The sequence below is a fragment of the Pagrus pagrus genome (genome assembly GCF_965226575.1).
Source record: "Pagrus pagrus genome assembly, chromosome: 14".
Lineage (NCBI taxonomy): Eukaryota > Metazoa > Chordata > Actinopteri > Spariformes > Sparidae > Pagrus > Pagrus pagrus.
This window is the reverse complement of record NC_140198.1, coordinates 16,608,923-16,629,814: the sequence shown is the minus strand read 5'-3', so window position 1 is coordinate 16,629,814 and position 20,892 is coordinate 16,608,923. Positions and strand designations below refer to the sequence as shown.

Below are 20,892 nucleotides of genomic sequence, written 5' to 3'. Positions count from 1 at the left end.
GACAATCAGTACTTGAAAGAAAATAATTGTGATAAGTTTAATCAGTGCTTTAGAGGGTGTTGTCAACAGTCAATATGGAGCTCTCTTTTTTTTTACAAGATGTTTAAATGAATATTTATGGGCTTTCTTGGGTATTTCCCAGAGTTTCTGTCTCACCTCTAACAACAAATGAGCAATAAGCTGCCAGAGCAGAGAAAGAGCACTTCCCAGTATCCTGTTTTTCCCCCAAGCCCTCAATCCACTGGACTTTCCAAAGATATATTTACTATTTATTAATATATTTATTAATGTACTTATTTATTTCAAAGTGGTTTGTTTATTTTTCTTACAATATAGAGATAATGTGTTTTACATTCAAAGACATTTTATATTTGATATATTTAAATATGTATGATTTGTGTGACTGACAATAAACAGATGAAGCATTTGGAACACTGACGACTTCATTATGATTTCCTAAAAAATGAGCAGGAATTATTGCAACGTTTAAGACATTCTTGTGATAATGATGATGGATATGAATTAATAAGAGTGCTTTCTTCTGTTGAGCATGTTTGTGTCTGCTTGTGGTGTCATCCTGCCAGCTACAAGCTAACAAATAACGACTTCTGAGTGGCAATCCTCCAGTTAGCTAAAAGGATTACTGTCTGGTTGCTGTTTTCTTCATGTGGTGTTGATCCGAGGGGCAGTCTGCAGAGTAAAATCAGATTGAAAACACAGTCAGCTGGATGAAATGTTTTTAACATTCATAAAAAAAACCCTTCCTCCCTGCAGGCTACACACATGACATCAGTACAGCCTCTGACTCACCACTAGCAGATGTCCTCGCTTGCCTTTGGCCACCTTCAGCTCTGAACCCCTGACGAAATCAATGATTCCCTCCTTGCCTCGAGCCACCGCAAACCTAATACTGCTCGCCGCACAGGAAGTAACAAATAAAAGGACATGATAGGGAGATGAGTACTGTTGTGTTGGCACAATCACCATAGAGAAGCAGTCAGACAGGCCTCACCTGCCCGGGCTGATGTTGACGTAGTTGACCTTGCTGGCCATCATGGCTAGTTTTGTCACCAGCTCAATCACATGGCTGCAGTGCAGCACCACGTCGCCCTGAGGGGGACACAGCTGTATTTAGAGTGGCTGCAATAGTCTGTACAATAACCAGTCATGTCTGCTGTGTTTTATCTCACCTTTTGCTTATTGTCCTCACTGGGCATGTGCAGAACAAACATCCCATCGCTGAGAGAGCTCACAGAGATACCTGTTTAAAAGAGAGAAACTGCCTTAGAGTCACAGAACACAATCAAAACCCAGAGAGCACATACCTCCACCGAAGCCCAACAGTCCCCTCTAATTCAATCAAGCCTAATCCAATATCAAACTCGACAGCCCTGTATCACTCCAAATTGTAAACTACCCATAACTGCTTAACCATATCCACATCAAACTGTAGACACTCATAGATATCAGCTGATTTTTTACATCAGGATCCATGAATTATTCCGAGAAATTCACGAAAACGTAAAAAACAAAAACGTCCTCTCTCACAATGTTAGAGAACGTGAGAAAAAATTCCTGGATCCGTTCCTTTATCCAAATCCATTCCAAAAGTTAATGGGGTCTATTCTGGGCTGAGACTCGTTCTCTATCCAACTTTCGTGGAAATCCGTTCGGTAGTTTTTGTGTAATCCTGCTGACAAACCAAGTAACCAACCAACAAATGACATGGGTGAAAACACAACCTCCTTGGTGGAGGTTATGACTTAATCTGTGACATTTTGGCCAAATTCTTTTGTTTCTAAAAGCTATGTTTAATAAATTGCTGGATCAATTAATTCACAACCAATCACAAATAGGACTGCAACTAATGATTGTTTTCATTACCAGTTAATCTGCCAGTTATCTTCACGATTAATTGAATAATCCTTTAGTCTAGAGAGAGCCTTGGTTGTCATGGCTATTTCTGCAGCAGTGCTCAGAAAGAGTACAGTGATTGAGACAAAATGAATGCTAGAGGTCAAAGACGAACAAACTTAATTTGAAAGCTGTCATAACTGCAATAAAAATTATAAGGAGATGAACATGAGCTCAGCAGTGATCACGGATTCAAGGTTATTACTTGATATCTTAACATAATGCATGACTCAAATCCTTAGTCCCCACTCAGGGCTGCTTTTCACCTCTCAGAGCTGAGTAGTCGATCCTCTGTTTGATCTTTGTCCTGTCCACAAGCACAGCAAAGGTGTTTGTGAGGAGCAGCTGGCGAGGGCGAGGCTTGAAACCCCTCCTGTCATACTTTATGACTGGGACACCATACTGGGAAGCGAAAGGAGACACATGACTGTGAGGCAGCTGAAAATTAATATTGCACTTCTGGTATCATCATAGAGAAAAACCCCATAAATCCCACCTGCACTTTGTCATTGCCGAGGGTCTGGACCACTTTGAGATTGATTTGCTCTCGTTCTATACAAAGCAAGGGGAAAACCTTTGTAAATTTTTTTTTACAACGTTTTTTTTTCGGTACATCCCCTGTATGGTTTGAAGTATGCGCAGAAGTAATAAATGCATGTATGAACATATACCCAGCCTGGAGTCCAAAAACAGCCTTCCCACACTCTGAGGGTAGCTGTCCTTCTGATCCTTGAAGATCTCACTGGCTACAACCTTCTGCATCATCTAGAGCAAAAGAAATGGAAAAATCAAGCAAAATGAAAAATTTGAAGATTTTTTTTTTTTTTAAGGTTCGAGGTCATGTCTTCTGTGTCAGTGTACCTGCTTCTTCCATTCAGGCTGGACCCTCCTGCAGTACTTCATGGTCATGTTTCTCATGTGCAGCCTCCGCAGGTGCTCGGAGGCCTGTGGGGCATCATGGAGTTGAAAGTGCAGAATTTGGATAAGTAACTGTAAATATTATTACTTGTATTCTATCTTTTATCTGTAGGTCAGTCAATGCACTCTGTATATAGGCTGTTTGTACCTCAACGACTAAGGGAGGAGGTGTCGGCCAGTTTTTGTCCAAAACACTCTTGGGCAGGTTTTGACGCAGATTCTTGAGGAACGAGTAGCGTACATGATCCACGAAATACTCATTCTCAGGGCAGTATTCCTCATGACGGTAGATGAAGCCTTTTATGAACCTGAAAGAATAAGATAGATACTAGGGAGTCAATTTATTATACATGCAAAACACAGCTGGAAAAATAGATCAAGAAATAAACGGTAACAAAGTATCAGTCAAGCACCTGCGTATTAACTCAGCAGCCTGTCGACGCCTCTTAGCCCTCCTGCGTGCTTTCATCCCTCGCCACCCAGACTGGATCACTATCACTACACATACACATACATGCATATATAAACACCAAGACAACTTCCATACACAGCCAAAGAGAACATCCCAAGGTTAGTATAGCAAACACAGAGAGATTCAGTTTAGGCCCAAAAAAACACAAGCACATCCACTCACCCTCAGAAAACAGCCATCCAAAAGCATGTTTTTGTGCATGTACATACATTCAACAGAGGTGATAGTCCCAGTGTAAAAGTGTAGAAAATCCAAAACAACATTTAGAGAAGTAAAAATGAAAGCAAAACTCATCTGAAAAGTAACTCAGACTAAAAGTAAATAAATATATAAATAAAGTATACAAATAATAACATTCATAATCATCTGTGAGTAGTTATTCCTGTTTTTATTTCAGTTTTTAGGGACACACACACACTTTTCTGTGATGGAGGAAACTGTGAGGGAGTCAACAGTAGGAGGTGCTCTGACCTGCATGTCTGATGCGTTGGTACTTGGCTCTCTCCCTGTAGCCTCTCCATGATGTCTGCAGGGTCAAAGCTGGAACACAACCAAGGAAAATGATAAAAGGCACATTTATGGTTTCCTGTTGTGATGTTCAAGAGATGCTGCTGATAAATAAATTCAGTGTCCCACAAAGGTAATATTTTATCATAATACTCATTTTAGCTCAATGTTTATAATCCTTACCACTGTTACTTACCAATCTCTGGCTTTTTTGCTTCTAATGCGTCCTCAGTGGTGAAGAGAGTTTTTGGGAAACGGATGAAGATTTTGGACCTACAGAAGGTAGACAAAGAAATGTGTACACTCCATTTAAGGAACACCCACACATCTAGTCTGGATGGTCCCATTATCTGTTGCACTCTCCTACCTTCCCAGTTTGTACTCCTCTGGTTTGTAGCCGAGGTGGTTGACCAGTGTCGAGACACCATCTGATAGTCTGCCATGCCAATTGGGCCACGTCTCCGGACACAGGGGCTTATACCTGACGCCATTTGCGCATAATTATAATGAGAGAACATAGAGTTAACAGAATGAACAGACACTCAGGCTGTGAGTCACTCAGACAGAAGGTCAGTCACCTCTGCAGAAAGGCTTCAAAGCGACGTCGATAGGCAAAGCCAGCTCTCCTGACCCTCAGGTTTTCCATCAGGCCCAGGTACTTCACCTGGTGTCTGACCAGAACTTCATCAAACCTTCCTGCAGGGAGACATCATATTCACTGGTGACGATAATACACTTATGAGAAATACAACACACACTATACTATGTGTTAGATTAAATACAGACTGGTGTCAAGAGCCCTTTATTTGCCTAACATGAAGAAACAGCCAGACCTTCATCTGTTTTATATACATTATTAGAAACCTGCCTCTATTTATAATTTGGCTATAAACTCTCTTTTTTTCTGATCATATTTCCTGTGTTAATGTGTTGCTGATGTACACACACCACTCCCTTAATCTCTTTCTCATCAAAATGCTTTAGAGGGCAGAATTAATGTATAACACTGACACCCAAACAGCTTTTATTTGAGAATAAAAGTACTATAACATTCAACACATTTTTATTTCAAGCTGCAAGAGTGTACCTGGCTGCTTGGCATCATTAGGTTTGATACAGCGCACGTAGGATGGTTCTTTAGACATGAGGATCTCCATGAGTTTCATCAGGCTGTTTTTGAACTGAGTGGCAGCCTACATGACAAGTCAAAAAAAAAAAACATGAAACTGTGGGAAATTCTCTGTATATTTCTGTGTGTGTGTTGGTCATGCCATCATGGAGTTATGAAGTCATTATTATAAGTAATATATAAACCACAGAGAGAGAAACAAACACACACGTGCAAGCACATGCACAGAAATTCTCACCATCTCTGGGCGTTTCTGGTCTATCACTTCCTCTCTGCGGAAGCAGTGCCGTAGGATCTGGTTGTCTGACTGGCACATGACCTGAACCAAACCAAACCACACAACCACATGTCAACACGGCACCACACCCCCACACCCCCCTCTTCCTTTCGCTCAACAATGGGAAGGGACACATAGGGATTTAATGGCTGTGGTGAGGTTAAATTATCCTTCCTCACCTCTTTCAGGTTCCTGTTCAGCGAATCATTGTTCTTGTCAAGGAAACCTGAAAGAGAAACAAAAACACAGCAGTGTGTCATGACAGCAGCTACAAGTAACTTTCATTCTTTGTTGATTCTGGCGACCTCTGGACAGAAGTGGTACGAGCACCACCGCCTTGTGTTTAAAGATCTTGATCTGACTAGCATGTGCATTTGTTTTGGAAGTAAGAGAGAGCTTATTCTGTGTTTCTGTTATCCTTTTTAAACACAGCTGTTTGCAGGATGCATGACGATGAGGTCATGTATCTATTTGGAAGATTACTCACTACAATAGGACAATGGTGAAACACAGTAAACTCTGTTTTAGTACTGTACCGTACCAACAGACTGCAGAGCAGCTTCTTTCTTCAGACTGTGAGACTCCTCGATTCATCCTCAGCAGTGTGCCATTAAAAGGCAGCATTCATAATAACTATAATAATTATATAGAAATAGCCGGTTGGTGCAAATGAGCATATGTAGGTCATACAGACGTATTATAAATAAATAAAGACTGTAACCAGTTAAATGTTCCTCGATGTACGTTTAAGGAATCAGCATGTTGTGGGACGCTCTCTGAAATAAATGTCAGCTCTCACAAAGGAATGAATGCATGAATAAAAACAGTCAACTGGTTGATCTAGTGATAAATAACAGCTTACCATTGACATTGTAGTTGACCTCTCCAGCATAATGCAGCAGCCTGAACTCCTCCCTACTCATCACCCTGCGAGTTTTTCCATTTGCCAACTTGTGACTGAAAGACATAAATATCGCAGACATGGATATTCACAAACTAACCGGCCTGCTGGTATAAGAGGCTGTAGTTAAAAGATTCTGTCTAATAATATCTGATATAAGATGATGCCTACGTGACAAAATGGGGATGGCCGCCCAGTGCGTCTTCCAATTTCTCTAAAAAGGAAACATCGCATGTCTCTCCAGGTCTCAGACACTCCTCGTCCTGAAAACAAAAAAGGGACACTACTTGACTTAACCTACAGCAACAGAAGGTAAAGCTACACCATATATGGTGAGAAACGCACCAGAATGGAGATGATGCCTTTGTGCTTCTCCTCAATCAGGTCACAAATGATCTTGTTGTCAAAGTACTGCACCGTCTCCCACTGAAATTAGAGGGAAACATTTGGAGCGGAATAATGTTGTGTGGCATGGAAATAAAAATATTAATAAATATAACTTGTTCATCATATAATTTATTTGTTTCAACTACCAAACCAACAAAGAACTCACTGCAATCCCCTCTGTCTCGTACTCCTCCTGCTCAGATCTCAGGGTGAGTTCAATGAACAGCTGCTGGAGCTTCTCATTGCAGTAGTTGATGCAGAACTGCTCAAAACTGTTGGCAGAAATATGAGTTTAAATGCATGCCAAAGTTATGTGCAAAGGTTCTGTGCATTAGGGACCACTACGAACAAAGAATCTGGTTTACAGAAAAAGGGAAATTGATTTGAACTCATACCTATTGTGTTGTAGGACTTCAAATCCATAGATATCTAGAAGCCCTATAACTGAGGAGCCCTTACTGCTGTGGTAGAGTTCGTCCTGCACAGCATATGAAGTACACAGAATGCAATCATTGGTAAAACGATGCAACAGCCCCACAACATGAAACACTGTTGTCTCTGAGTTGGTACTGCACCTTCAGAGCCAGCGACTGGTTGATTTTTTCCACCAACCAAGTGAAGGTCCGACCATACACAGCCTTAGCCAAAGCATCACGGGCAGACAAAGCCTGCTCGAAACTTAGTGGGCTGATCATCTGTGACAAATGCAAGGATGACACAAAATTATAAAATCGCACAAGACACAACAAACAGCTGAAAACATGAGCAGCGAGGACAAAGCGATCGTCACCTCCTCTCCTTTGGCAGTGAGTTTCTTGTGAGTGAGTGCCTCCCCGAGGGCCGAGCCATCGACACCCATCAGCTGAAAGCAACAACACATCTGTTCTCAGATTTGCCTTTTTGCGAGTTTGTGCGCATACTTGAACATCCAATAATACCTGTGAGACTGTTCTGACCTTTGCAAGATTGTTTATCTGGGTCTCAGTGGTGATATAAGTTTCTCCTTCCTCCCCTTCTCCAAACTGAGTGTTCCCCAGATGGAGAACACTGGCGATGATATTCAGCAATTTCTGAGGTCAGACACAGGAAAAACAGTTCACAGATGAACTACCCTTTATTTTTTAAACTAGATGCATGTAGGGACATTCAGTGAGAGTGTGATCATCAATATACATCAAGATTTTAGTTTTTGAGAGAAAAAGTTTCGAAGCCTCATATTTAAATGGTATCTTTACCGCATAGTCGAGCTTGTGCACAAACTTCAGCGAGGGTGAGTGCTAACGCTTTTAGCTTAGCAGCTACTGTAAAGATTTTGGTTTTAAAATAGTGCAAATAACACCTTTTCAAATCAAAATTAGGATCTTGGGGGTTCCAGAGACCTGGATTATTTATGTTTTAAAATTGTTTTTCTATTTTAAAACAATTCCCCATCTACTTCAATTGTTTAGGAGAATGTTGCAACACTATCTTGCTGTGAAGCTCCAGAAATGTTTTGGGGACTACGAAACTTCACCGGACATTAGATGGGCATGTGGCTGAGTACATAATCACTAAATCTGTATTTTTAGGTGAAGTTATCCTTTAAGGTTGTAACACTGTTTTCATATCACAATTTTATTATTATACAGTTATTCTGAATTTGTTCATGATGATTAGAAATGTTATGTTTACCAGTGTAAAATTTGTAGGATAGTAAACACACTATTCATAATGGAAAAACTTTAATGAAGCAAATGTGGTAAACCAGAGAACATCAGTGAAAAATACAACAGTAACGTTTTTCCCTACATTCATTACAGCTATTCAGGGCAGTTACTCACCTGCACTTCTTCTTCAGTGAAGCCAATAACAGGCAGGGCCTTCATCACAACCTTCCAATTATTCTTGTCACTGACGGAGCTCAGTCTGGGACAGTTTCCCTGAGCAAGACAATTAAATGTTACACCGCAACTCGTTGTATAATTGCATAAATCTTAGTCTTAAAACAAGTAATTCACATCTGTGCATCACACCTTGACCAGATATTGGTACTTCTGAGGGTTTCTTTCAAGGTCCAGTGTGATGAGCAGGTCGTCTTCCCCTCCATCCAGAAGCTGATAGAAGATGTGGAAGTTCCTCTCGCCATGGTTCTGGTGCACGACGCGTGATTTCTCCAGTAGGTAGTTCAGGATGTGACCACCCACTGGTGCTCCCTGGGAAAAGTTAGAGTCAAAGATGAGAGCAGAGGGCAACTGTAAGAAGCAGTTTTCGCAATCTAGAGGTTTAAATGTGAGCTTTTCAGTATCTTGTAAGCACATGGTATTCATATTAAGAGTGAGGAAGTCAAGAGGGGTGTTTACCCTAAAGTCAAACTGGACATCCATGTATTTTCCAAAGCGACTGGAGTTGTCATTCCTTAGTGTTTTGGCATTGCCAAATGCCTGCACAAAGGAAAAGAGCCAGGAAATTAGAGGGAGGAAGTGAAATCAAGACTAACAATAGCAACAATGTGAGAAGATAATTCAGATTTCTCAGATCAACCAGATAAAATATATTGTGAAAGAAAAATAAGTCTGTGATAGTGGCTGTTCAGTTTGAAGTAGCAACAGTTAAATACCTCCAGAACAGGGTTGGACTGTAGTAGGCGGTCACCAAGGGCAGCCATGTGATCATTAGTGGGGCAGGTGACAGCATAGTACAGCAGGATCTTCTTGGAGGCCTCTGTTTTACCTGCTCCACTCTCACCCGATATGAGAATACACTGGTCCTTCCTCTCAGTCCGCATAGCCCGGTATGTGTTGTCTGACACGGCGTAGCTGAGGGAAAACACAACAGCAGCTTCAGCTACAGATCAAGAAACAGCTGAAACATAGTGGTGGGATAAAATCACAGACATGCAGTACAATGCTTTTCAAAATGTACACATTCATTGGGGAAAATAAGAAAACTACTACTTGTTTGCCTTGTGTGCACACAAATAAAGTTTCATCTTATCTCCCTGTCACATCAGCAGAAATGTTCATTTAATTTCTAAGCCTTAATTGGAAGATACGGATGACGTGCCAATATTATCATGCATTTCTTATAAACATTACAAAATTTGAATAATAAAAATTGTAAATTAAATGACATCAGATGACTTTGCAAAAAAGCCAGTAGATAAAATTAACAATGAAAATTTTGCTCATTGCAGGCATTAAGTGATTCATTGTTTTACAATATATTTACTGAGCTATGTGTGAAAGCCTGTGTGGAGGTTTGAGTATTAAAGAATTATGATACACACATGCCATGTGATCATTGGTTGGGCAGCTGACAGCGGAGGAAAAATAAAAAATGTGTGAGAATTAAATGACTCACATGTGAGGTGATATCTCATAGAAGCTGACCCCTCTGTAGCGTTCCATCTGCGCCTTGGAGTAAATCTCCAGCTCTTTGTAAGGGTTCACTGACACCAACACTGAGCCGATGTACGTCTGAGCCAAAACATGAGAACACATTCAAATATGTTTCGCCACACAAAGTGATATGTTTTGGAACATATGAAAAAAACTGGCTTTATTACATAGATGAGGTTTTCTCTGAAGCGTCTCCGGAGGTTCTCTATGAAGGCTGCCTCACTGTTGTAATTTTCCAGCAGGACAAAGTCCTGCACCCCGACCCTGTCCCGGGCGGTTAGGGCGCTCTCCATCACCAGGCGCACTCTTCCTTCAACATCCACCTCCTGTAGGAAGAGAGAGGAGGCAGAAACATTAAAGACAGAGAAATGAAGCACAAGGTGGATGAGCAGAGAGGATTTATGCTCTTACTGATCCAATGGATGTAACTAGACTCTTGACCAGCAGGGGGCGAACAAAGCCCATTTCCATTTCCCTTGAAGCATGATACATTCACCCAGTTATGGAAGAATTAACATCTGGTGCTCAGTATAACAATAATTGCCAGATAATACATTCCATTTATGGAGAAAGACAAGACGTCTTTCAGAAATATCTTCAAAATATCTGTGCAAATGACTCGCGACTCACTGACCACATCACCACAACAACCCTCTGTAAACACACAAAGTAAGAACAGTTCCAGCAAGACTTGCCAAGATTAAACAATGAAGACATTTAAGGAATCCAAATGATAAACAGACAGGAGAGACTCTCCTATTATGCAATAGAGTATTATGATGTATGAACAGTACACACAGCTCTATATCACCAGACAGGATTTAACTCACACCATGGGGAGAGTGTGTGTACATGTCAACCTCACTGTGATGGCAAACATCATAACGCAGACAGGAAATAATTACAAGTCGGCAGAGTGAAATACTCAGATATGCCCTAAAGTAAGATATTACACACACGACCACATGCACAAGCATGCACACATACACACAAAGAGATAAAAACGTCAGCAGTCAATACTTACTGATGATAAATATCCAGACACACACTTAGGTGTGTAATCAATGCACAACAGCAGCCAAACCAGCTGCGCTCTATCTTCAGTATCACAGATACATCTATGAGAGAACTCCTGCTGTTTCTCTTTACGCATTCATAAAAACAACAAGCAGAAAGTGGAACAAAGGGGCTAGACTTCCACAGGACTTCTGTTTTTCTTGAATGCAAGAGGCTCTCAAGGGTCTCATTTGGCCGGTTAATGGCGGTAAAAGGTCATTATCTCTGGGCGCTGGATGCAGGAAAATCCTTAAAAAAACAGGAGGACAACAGTGGAAGATAGCCAAGAAGCGAGAGCAAAGGGAAGTAGCTTGATGCTTCCACTGCAGGCCCCCTCCTCTCTGTTTCACCTTGGAGTATTGTTCTTCCACTCCTGCAGGTGGGCTTCCTACAGATAGTAATTGCAGTTCACAGTCAGATTTTCCAAAGGATACAACTAAGGAATGTCAGGGTCAGGTTCAGGGCAGGCGTTCAGTGGATGCCACTTAATGTTTCTATGTGGGCGTCAGCAGCTGTGCTTGCTTTTATATTCAACACTAAGGATTTGAATTTATGCATGCGGGGTCAACAAGACATTTGCACTTCCCTTTATGACTGGATGGCAAAAGTGGAAAAATTATCCGTGGAGACCAGAATTATCGTTATATAGTTTTAGGATGTGGGGACACAATGAAGGTGCAGTTGTGGCTGATGGCACAAGAAAATGTACTTTAGTTTGACTCTTATCACAAATATGGGCTTGCTTGTTATGTTATGCTTATAATGAAGCTTAAAAAGCACCTCCATGCATTTAGCATACACATCAACCTTTCATGGTAGATGACACTGACCAGCACTGAACTGTAACAGACTCCTCTGGCGTGAATCTTTCATTCCATCTTCCTCAGATCTCACACCTTTCATGTTAAACTCTGATGTTCTTAAGATGTACAGTAGCTGCTGTTCTGTGTGGTAATCTTCTTCAGCTCTCTTGTATTTTCTAGACAGCATTAAATGTGCACTGACACGTAAGATTTTTGGGCAACAAAACTCGAACTAAAAAACACAGCAAACACTGTTTTTAAGGAGCGAACTCCCAACAGTCATGAGTAACATTTTCTGATTTTTATCACCATAACATGTGGGGGGGGGGGGGGGGAACACTTTTAATGATGAGAGGCCTCATAAAACATTTGAACAAAGCTACTGCTGTAGCGGAGGAGACACTGTGGCTGAGACACCGTAAGGGCTACAGGTCAGGGATGGAGATACAACAGGAATGCAGCTTTGTTGTCAGTGACCTGACCTGAGGCTTGGTTGCTAAAAGAGTGAGAGTATTTGGGTGCTTTTACTCTGCGTTCTAGGGAGTGTCAGTGGAAATCTGCAGGTTTGTAGGTGCAGCAGCAGTGACAACCAGCGAGGAGGCTAACCTTACAGTGGGACTTGGCTCCAGGCCCCCATGACTAAGCTCTGCTGGGCCGACTACATTCGGATTGTCTTCCTTATAAGGCATGCCCCACCACTCTGTCCCAGGGCTAGCTGCTCTGGTACCACAGCTGCCTCTCCACTGCTGATGTGCCAATAATGGATATGGTGGAAAAGTACCAAGTTCATCCTCTTTGGACTGCTTTGGTTAAAGCTTATACAAAAACCAAAATACACACTGACTCATACACAGGCAAAAAAAAAAAAAACTCAGGGTGACTCATTGTTCTGCTTTGCTTTTCCCTCTGAGGGTGAAAACAGTGAATTAGGGGATTTGATCTTGTGCTTCACTGAGATCAGATAAAGCACACACACATGCAAACACACGCAAATGCACACAAGAAGGAGCATGATGCTGGTCAGGATCTTACCCTGCCTTGGTACCTCATCCTGTCCAGTTGTTGCTGGAAGTCGGCTGAACTGGTGGTCCCCCCCCAGGCTGGTGCTCCTCCTCCCGTGTCAGACAGGGACTCCTCAACTGCAACTTCTCATCCACCTTTGCCCGCGGGCAACACAATTAGACAACTTATCCTCTTCTCAACCGCTTCACTTTCTCTCAGCTTTCGTCTCTTTCTCCACGTCTTTCCTCCTCCTCGTCTGGCTCCCCTGTGAGGACAAAGCATACGCGCTTGGGCCAAACACCAACAGCCTCTCTTGTTTATACCTTCAATTCATCTTCCCTTTGACAGGTCGAGTGAATGTCCGCCTCTCCGTGAGTCCCTCTCTCCTTCCTTCTAAACTATACGACAAGAAACAAGGGCAGGAACTCCTCTCGCACGTCACACAACTGGAGCAAAAAAAAAAAAGAGAGTCAAGGGAAAGTAAGCTGGTGGATAAGGCAAGAAAAAAAGAGTAAGAGAAGGAGAGAGCTGGAAAAAGTTGCTAAGAGCCCCTAACTGCAAAAACATGTAATCACTGTGCAGCAATATAAAAAGGGAAAAAAAATAGAATCACATGATGACATCTCAGTACATTCTTTCTTTCCTTCCCTCCCTGTTTAGTTTGCTCCCTCCCTTTTCGCCCACAAGCTGAGACAGATTCACATGGGAAGTGAGTTATGGGGGTGTTTCACCAGCAAGACCGCCTGTCTCCTTGTGGTTGATGAAATCACTTGCATCATAATATCACTGCTTCTATTTAAAATGTGAATAAAATGATGCATGGGCCATCGGAGTCCTCACTTCTCTCGTTCACTCCTGTTCAAGGCATTTTCGGGGAGCGCAGTAAAGGCCACATCGCCCCCGTGAGAGAACAGCGCCCTCCCCTGGTTTTCCTTCCCACATCTTCCCTCTCACCCCATTTTCCCTCGCTCTGTCTCCACGCCTCACTCTCCTTCCTCTGCCAGCATCATCAAATATCCAACACTGAGGAATCTGAATAATGTTACCCAGATGGAAAAAAAAGCCTCTCGCCCTTTTTTTCTCAATCTCTGGCTGTCTCGATAGTTCTTAAAGTGTGGAGGGAAAAATCTCCAGGCTGCTCCCTCCCTACCACTCTCACATATAGTCTCGATAACTGTGGGAGATACGACACTTCCACATTCATTATAATATGTGATGTTGTTCCAGCCCCTGCCTCTTTTACTATAAGTGGTAAGCAGTCCTGCCAGGTCTACCATATGTTCGCGCACTTGAACCTTTTCAGTCAAAATGTTTTCTCACATTTCTTTCCGAAGATGCAGCCCCAGTACCCTATTAGTTCACTCACTTACAGCACTGCATTTGAATTCAATGTGCTCTGTTCACACCAGCATCACCCTGAATGATCAGTCACTGCAGATCAACTTTGTATAGAGCGCAAAATATCAAAAGAAAACTGTACAATAAGATCAAAGTTGATCATTTAGTTGGCACGGAGAGGTGGACTACAGTAGAATGGGGGTATTGTTGGGTTCCCCTATCAAAGGCATACAGCGCTCAGAGGAAATATTCTGGACAAGAGGTTAGGTGGTCTACATGCTTCAGGATGTGCTGTATTTGGGTTTCAAATGCATCAGAAGTAAACATACAAAAATAAATTCATGCTGAACAATTACGCGTATTGTTGGAACTTTTGTGTCTTGAAATGTGAGTACAGTGTGTTGAATGAACTAAAATGAGTTCATGTTCACAGGAGCATCATGCGTCCATGTGCTCATGGTGCTCGTTTGTGAACTCCGCCTCAAGTACTGGCTTCAGGTTCAGGTTTCTCTCAACCAAAAACCATATTCCCACCAGAAAATGCAGGAACTAGGAACCTTTCGGGGAACTTAGTTTGTTTCTACTGCAAAGATCAGGGTCTAAATCAAGTTCTGGGAACATTATATCTATCCCGCAAAAAGTCAGAAAATCTATTCAGTAGTTTTTGTGTAAAAAACTATGTCAGCACACTAGTTGGCCTAATCTTCGTTCCATGAAAAGTCATTCCTGGGACTAAGAGTTTCTGGCACTTTGGGTGGAAACGTGGCTAAGATGTCATATGGGTCTGTATTCTGGACTGTCACTTGAGATACATTTCGCAAGGGAGACTTTGACACAGCGACAGCCTTCATTAATACAGCTCCAGGAGTCAAAAGGGCAAAAAGCTCACCACCACTGTAATTATCTGGAAGACAGCAGCTGTGTAAAACCTAAAAATAAATGGATAAAAAACATCATTTTTAATTACACTACGCCTTTTACTCCTCTGATTCCTCAGTGTTTGAAACCTCACTTTCTGTTCAGAAATTCACAGTTGGGCATGTTTGGGTAACTCCTAAGTCCTGTTGACATCAGGAAAACTGTTATCAGAAAAGCGGGGGTGGAAGTAACTAATTACAACTATTCAAATTACTGCAATAAAGTCATTTTTTGGGGGTTCTTGTACTTTTATGAATATTTTTTCAAGTCTGTAATTTTACCTGCACTTAAGTATGCATTACACCATGTTATCTACTTAGTTACTTACAATTTGAATTAACATCTAAACCTTCCATCTGCGTTTTTGTAGCCAATAAGGTTATCTGATCACATCGTTATACTTGTAATTGCAGTAATGTAACTGTACTAATACTTGAGTACAGATTTTTAACACCGAGGTCAAAATAATGCACTGGTGTCTCAGACAGAATATAGTGTAGATAGACTGCTGGCAGCATTCTTTGGCTTACCTTTGAAGAGCATCCAAGACATAGCATGTGTCACCACATGAATGTGGAAAACATGAGGGCACTCTCCTTACACATCTGGTTTCTGTACTGAATACACATACTAGCATCTGGCACAACCTTACTGCTAATTAAATCAAAACAACAGCAAAGTCAATCAGAAACAAACTATAGTTCCACTGTAGAGGCCATCTTCACCACCTGAACTTACTGATGCTTCTTCTGCCTTATTTTCCAGCTGAGTTTTTTTCTTTTCAATAAGCGTTCCTATCTTTGTTTAGCAGTTCCTGTAAGGAGGATTTCCTTCCTAGCTGTTTCCTGATGTTCAGGGTCTTCCTTCATAACCGTTTGTTTGAGCTCAGTTCTGATGCGAACTTTACTATACCTACATTTTAGCTCCATCTCCTGCATGTGTTCATCTACCTGCTTTAAATGGTTTCATCCTTATATCGGTTTAAAATGCAGAGAATCTAATGTGTTATATTTGATCAACTGGAATCTAACACTTGCCGTGTAACGGTTATTAAAACATACATGGTCGGAGTGAGCTGATTTATTCAGACCGACTTCCTCTCTGGAGTTCACCCATTTACTTACCAAAACACTGTCAGATTTAATACTGAAAGAATATTTTCTTCTGCAGATGCAATCATTTGCCTGACTTCAATTTTGCATAATTATATTAAAACTCGAAGACTAATTCTGAACATCTGACACATATTACAGAGGAAATCCAAATAATCCTGGCATAACCTTCCTGTCATAAACTGACTGAGTATGAGGTATAGGAATCCTCCTTTTTCCTCGTTTTGTATTTAAATTGCTATGGCTTTCCGATTAAACATAACAATGAATCACAGAGGAATGATGACTTACTCGGGCGGGGTGGAAAATGGGTTGTTTCTGCTCTCTTCTCTTCCCTCCAACCAAAGCTCTCTCCTTCTGTATTACACACACATGAGATAGACTACTTATGTGACAGAAAAAATGAGATAGTGAGCATCAGATGTAATCTTTAGCACATATCTAGCTCATCTAAATCTAACTTTAACATTGTCAATTGTCTATTTTTTTCCCTCCTTGTCTTTGATGGGTTATGTTGGATTATTCATGCTTCAGTGTAAAAGAGCTACTATGAAGGTAACAAAAAATGAAGAAAATGTATGTATTTTGTTTAAGTTACCTGGCCTAGCTTTCCAAACTTGTGCCTATGTGCTTGGTAGAGATGCCATGTCCTACCTATTGTCCATCTGTGCTGAGCTCCCTCACCACCCATCTGCTGTCCCTCTCACCTCGTCCTCACCTCTACTGCCTCTCATCCCCCAGATCCCTGTTACACCACAGCGGCTACTTTATAGATTGGTCAAGGTGTAAAACAAAACCTCATGAATCAACAAGCTCTGGAAACATGTTTATATACTGTATGTTGCAGGGATTTAGAAACAAAGAGATCTGTAAGTAGACACCTTTATATCCACTGACTAATCTAAGGGCATCATTAGGAATGTGGTGAAGGTGGAGAGGCCACTGTGTTTAAATAGCTGTTCTTCTGTTTAACTGTGGATGTTAGTATGCCATGTTGTATATGTTAGATTTTACTATGTTTTGTTGCTACCTTGCCAGGTCCCTCTTGATCTCAGTGGGAGTTACTGGTAAAATAAAGGTGAAATAAATAAAATAACAAGGAGACAACTATCTATTCGGGATGCGGTTATCTTAAGTGTTTTTTCTTAATAATAAACACAGTCAACGTGAGGATGAGGACGAGGTTTCAGGTCAATAAGATGACTTTACTTGCATGATCACTGGAACAATATCAGACATTAGCTTATCACTTGATCAACTCCTCTTAATATTCTTAAGTGTATGAAGGCTTAGGGCTCTACCTAGTGGTAGTAACATAAATTACACTGAACTGGCTGTTATGCCTCTATTTTTTGTGAAAGGGGTAGATTGCCATTAAATTTGGTTCCCAGAAGATGAATCCTAATAAGTGTGATGGCTGCTTGACTTTTCATTTAGCTCCCAAAACAAGAATAATCCCACTGTCATACACTCACACAGTTTGTGACAGGATAATTCTTTAAAAAAAACCACATCATTTTCCTCAAAAGTGTTTTGACACTATGACAATTCTATTTTTATTTAAGCAGAACATTTTAATATTTCTTCCGCCAAGTCAAGCACGAAAGCTTCAATTACTTTAACTGAAAAACAGTTCAAGCATGAGAACATTGTCATATTCATGCATTACAAAACACAAGCATACACACATACATACAAATATACATACACATCTGTAATATACCATAACACACACACACACACACACACACACACACACACACACACACACACATATATATATAAACACATACATACTAACATACAAATATGCCTACCTTATCTGAGTTAATAAGCAGAGTGCATGAACAGCCTCACTGGAGTAGAACAGTGAACACTTTCTTCCTTATCCTTCTCCAGTAGCAGCCTGGTGGTGGCCACCACTTCGGTTACTTGTAACGCTGAAGGTGAAGCTTGTAGACTACACAATTAACTGGCAGGCGGACTTTCTCCTCCCAGAAGCCTATCTAAATGCACTCCCACTGGGAACCGCTGAATCCAGGCGGATAAAATAAAAGCACAGTAGAGCTACTTTCTTGGAAAAAAAACTTGGAATGTTTATAGAAAGTGAAAACTGTGGCCGCATTAAGCCTTCATTGCAAAGGTGATAGGTAATTTCAGGTAGTTTATAGCCTATAAATCCGCTAGGAGGCGGCAATGCTAAAGTAATCAGATATGATACTGATGACTGATGCCAGCCTCTGTTAAAGGTGGAAGAGCTAAAGTGTACTGTACTGTAAACTTGTGCAGCCAACTTATGAGAACATAAGACTATACTTGGTTGCCTCAACTAAAATTCACTGTCTGATGTTTTGAAATATAATTTGTATTTAAAGGTGCACTCTGTAGTTTTGGGGAAAGAAATTGTAATCAGAAGACAAAGATCTTCACTGACTGATTTTTTATGTCTTTACAAACTAAATAATCAAACTGAATAGCCACACTGACCTTAAAGGACAACACAATTTTGTACAGACTTCGCCACCTTTCTAGCTTCAAACAGTGTTCTGGGGACCTTTTGTTTTTCTCTGAGAACAGCTTGTTTATTCAGTTATGGAAAAAAATAATATTACTTAGTTTGTGTTTTTTCCTCATTAATATTGTAACTATTAAAATTCTGAGTTTGAATTTCTTTTCCAAAACTACGTAGTGCCCCTTTAGGTAATATACCTTTTCACTTTGGATGTTTTGGAAACTAAAGGGTCTCTTTAGGTCCCTCTGCATATTTCAGTCCTTTTTCCCTATTTGTTTTCTGTTTCCTAAATACAGTTTACAGGGACTTGATTAGTGGTGGAATGTAACTAAGTGTATTTACTTAATTACTGTACTTAAGTACAATGTTGAAGTACTTTTGAGATATTACAATTCAGTGGGACATATTGTACTTTTTCCTGAACTGCATTTAATGCATAGCTATAGTTACCTGTTACTTTTCAGATTAAAATTTTACAATTAAAACATGTTATCGTATAAATTAAAGATTATACCAATGTTCTCAACCTTTATGGCTTATGACCCCTTAGAGAAATTGGTGCCTACAGTAGTTGTGGCTCCTTGTCATGATCCAGATGTCGATAGTTGTTATCACCTTCACCAAAGAGAGATATTTCTCCTCTAAACCTCCCACTGGGATTAACAGTATTTCATTAACTGTTCCAGGGCCAGATAGTTCAAATGATCAAGTTTCAAGTTTGTCCTAATAATAATCTCACAATCCCTGAGATTTGTTTTGTGACTCTATTTAGGGGTCCAAACCCTAGATTGTACTTGGCTTTAAGTTAAGATAGCTCATAATATTGCTGTACTTTAGGTTAAGTAGGATTCTGAATGCAGGACTTGTACTTTGCACCTCTTCCACCTCTAGACTTTATCTGTCTGTTTCTGATATGATGTCAAATAATAACATATCTCGCTGTACAACATATTTCTATCTCATAGGTTAGAGATAACAACTAGTAACCACTCAATAACACTCAACCTAATGTATATTGTCCATTATAACCACACTTTGGTCTAAGAAAAGTGTAAATTCAAGGCCATTAGTGTGGCCGGTAGCATAACTGATTACATTTCTTAATGACTCAAAGAACAAGTTCACCCAAAAATGAAAATTCAGTCGTTATCTACTCCTGTGATGGAAGTCAAGTGATGTTTTGCTGTCCACAAAACATTTCTGGAGCTTCAAGGCAAAACAGTGTTGCAGCATTCTCTTAAACAATTGGAGTAGATAGGGACTTGTTTTAGAACATAACAAATAATTTATAAAAACATAAAATCCAAAGTCCCAAATTGATTTGAAAAACATTATTTAAACCGTCAATGCTGGTCAAGCTTGTGCACCCACTTCAGACAGGGTGCATGCTAATGCGTTTAGCTTAGCACCTTATAAACTTCTGGTCCTTTAAATCTTAATGCTATGCTAGCTAGTAGAACCCGACCAATACTTCAACTGATATTGGCACATCACAGATATGGTATTTGTGTCATTGGTACCAGCAAATATTTTGTCCATGTGCCAATATGAAATCTTTTTTTCGTTTTTCACAGAACATAATGCAGAAAAGTGTGCTTGGGGTAATGTATAATTATTAAATTCCCAGTCAAGTTTATTGTTTTAGAGCAGTGATGTCATTTCGGGCAATTGTAAACTATCCTCCCCTCCTCTAACAGCATATCTTTGTCACAAGTGACTGATGACAACATCCTCCGATATATCGATATCGGAGTTGTTTTACTCCCATATATTGGCACAGCTCTACTAGCTAGCATTAAAGTCATGTTATATCATGTCTGACTTTTCTCTTAGCTAGAGCACAGTTTAAATTTCATCTTCTCCAACAGCTGTCTCAATCAATTGACTTTATCACACTTTCTGTTGTACAATAACATTGAGATATCAAATCAAACACTAAGTTAGCTAGCTGGGCTACTGATTAAAAAACTTAATATCACATTATGACAACTACAAGTGACGTAAAATAAATTGTTCACTCACTTATAGTTGATTTAACCTTATGAAAACAGAGATTGTGTCGTCTTAAAGCCTCTACTTTCTGTAAATTACTGTTTCTAATGTAGCTTGAAACAACTTTGTGTCATACTGCTGGACCGTGGAGCTGACAGGAACGGCGGACATCTGTTGGCCCTCGACGTCATTCACAGCACGCGCAGTAACGTTAGCCAACATTAAATACTCCTGGACATTTTGTCAAAGGTCGCGAGACGTGATGATGCAACGTGAC

At 40.5% G+C, this 20,892-nt stretch overlaps 1 protein-coding gene across 3 annotated transcripts; it reads right to left on the bottom strand.

The window, feature by feature from the left end:
* Nucleotides 1–9: 9 nt before the first annotated feature.
* On the bottom strand, nucleotides 10–20,783 carry myo1ca (myosin Ic, paralog a). 3 transcript variants are annotated; one of them, XM_084373625.1, is made up of 35 exons: nucleotides 20,646–20,783; nucleotides 17,929–18,142; nucleotides 16,403–16,468; nucleotides 12,774–13,189; nucleotides 10,050–10,208; nucleotides 9,845–9,960; nucleotides 9,102–9,300; nucleotides 8,845–8,925; nucleotides 8,518–8,697; nucleotides 8,326–8,424; nucleotides 7,462–7,575; nucleotides 7,296–7,367; nucleotides 7,081–7,200; nucleotides 6,901–6,983; nucleotides 6,672–6,777; nucleotides 6,464–6,544; nucleotides 6,290–6,381; nucleotides 6,080–6,174; nucleotides 5,397–5,443; nucleotides 5,179–5,259; nucleotides 4,899–5,004; nucleotides 4,390–4,507; nucleotides 4,179–4,292; nucleotides 4,008–4,084; nucleotides 3,776–3,844; nucleotides 3,246–3,330; nucleotides 2,981–3,140; nucleotides 2,776–2,859; nucleotides 2,586–2,679; nucleotides 2,411–2,466; nucleotides 2,181–2,316; nucleotides 1,191–1,261; nucleotides 1,013–1,110; nucleotides 811–910; nucleotides 10–690 (listed from the first exon to the last, which is right to left on the bottom strand). In XM_084373625.1, exons 4-35 carry the CDS (start codon nucleotides 12,789–12,791, stop codon nucleotides 664–666), a joined length of 3,138 nt encoding a protein of 1,045 aa, XP_084229751.1. In that variant the 5' UTR covers nucleotides 12,792–13,189; nucleotides 16,403–16,468; nucleotides 17,929–18,142; nucleotides 20,646–20,783; the 3' UTR covers nucleotides 10–663. The 3 variants fall into 3 exon arrangements, with proteins under 3 accessions (XP_084229751.1, XP_084229752.1, XP_084229750.1); XM_084373626.1 differs by having other exon boundaries at nucleotides 17,929–18,017; XM_084373624.1 differs by lacking the exon at nucleotides 20,646–20,783 and having other exon boundaries at nucleotides 12,774–13,008; nucleotides 17,929–18,042.
* Nucleotides 20,784–20,892: the final 109 nt, after the last annotated feature.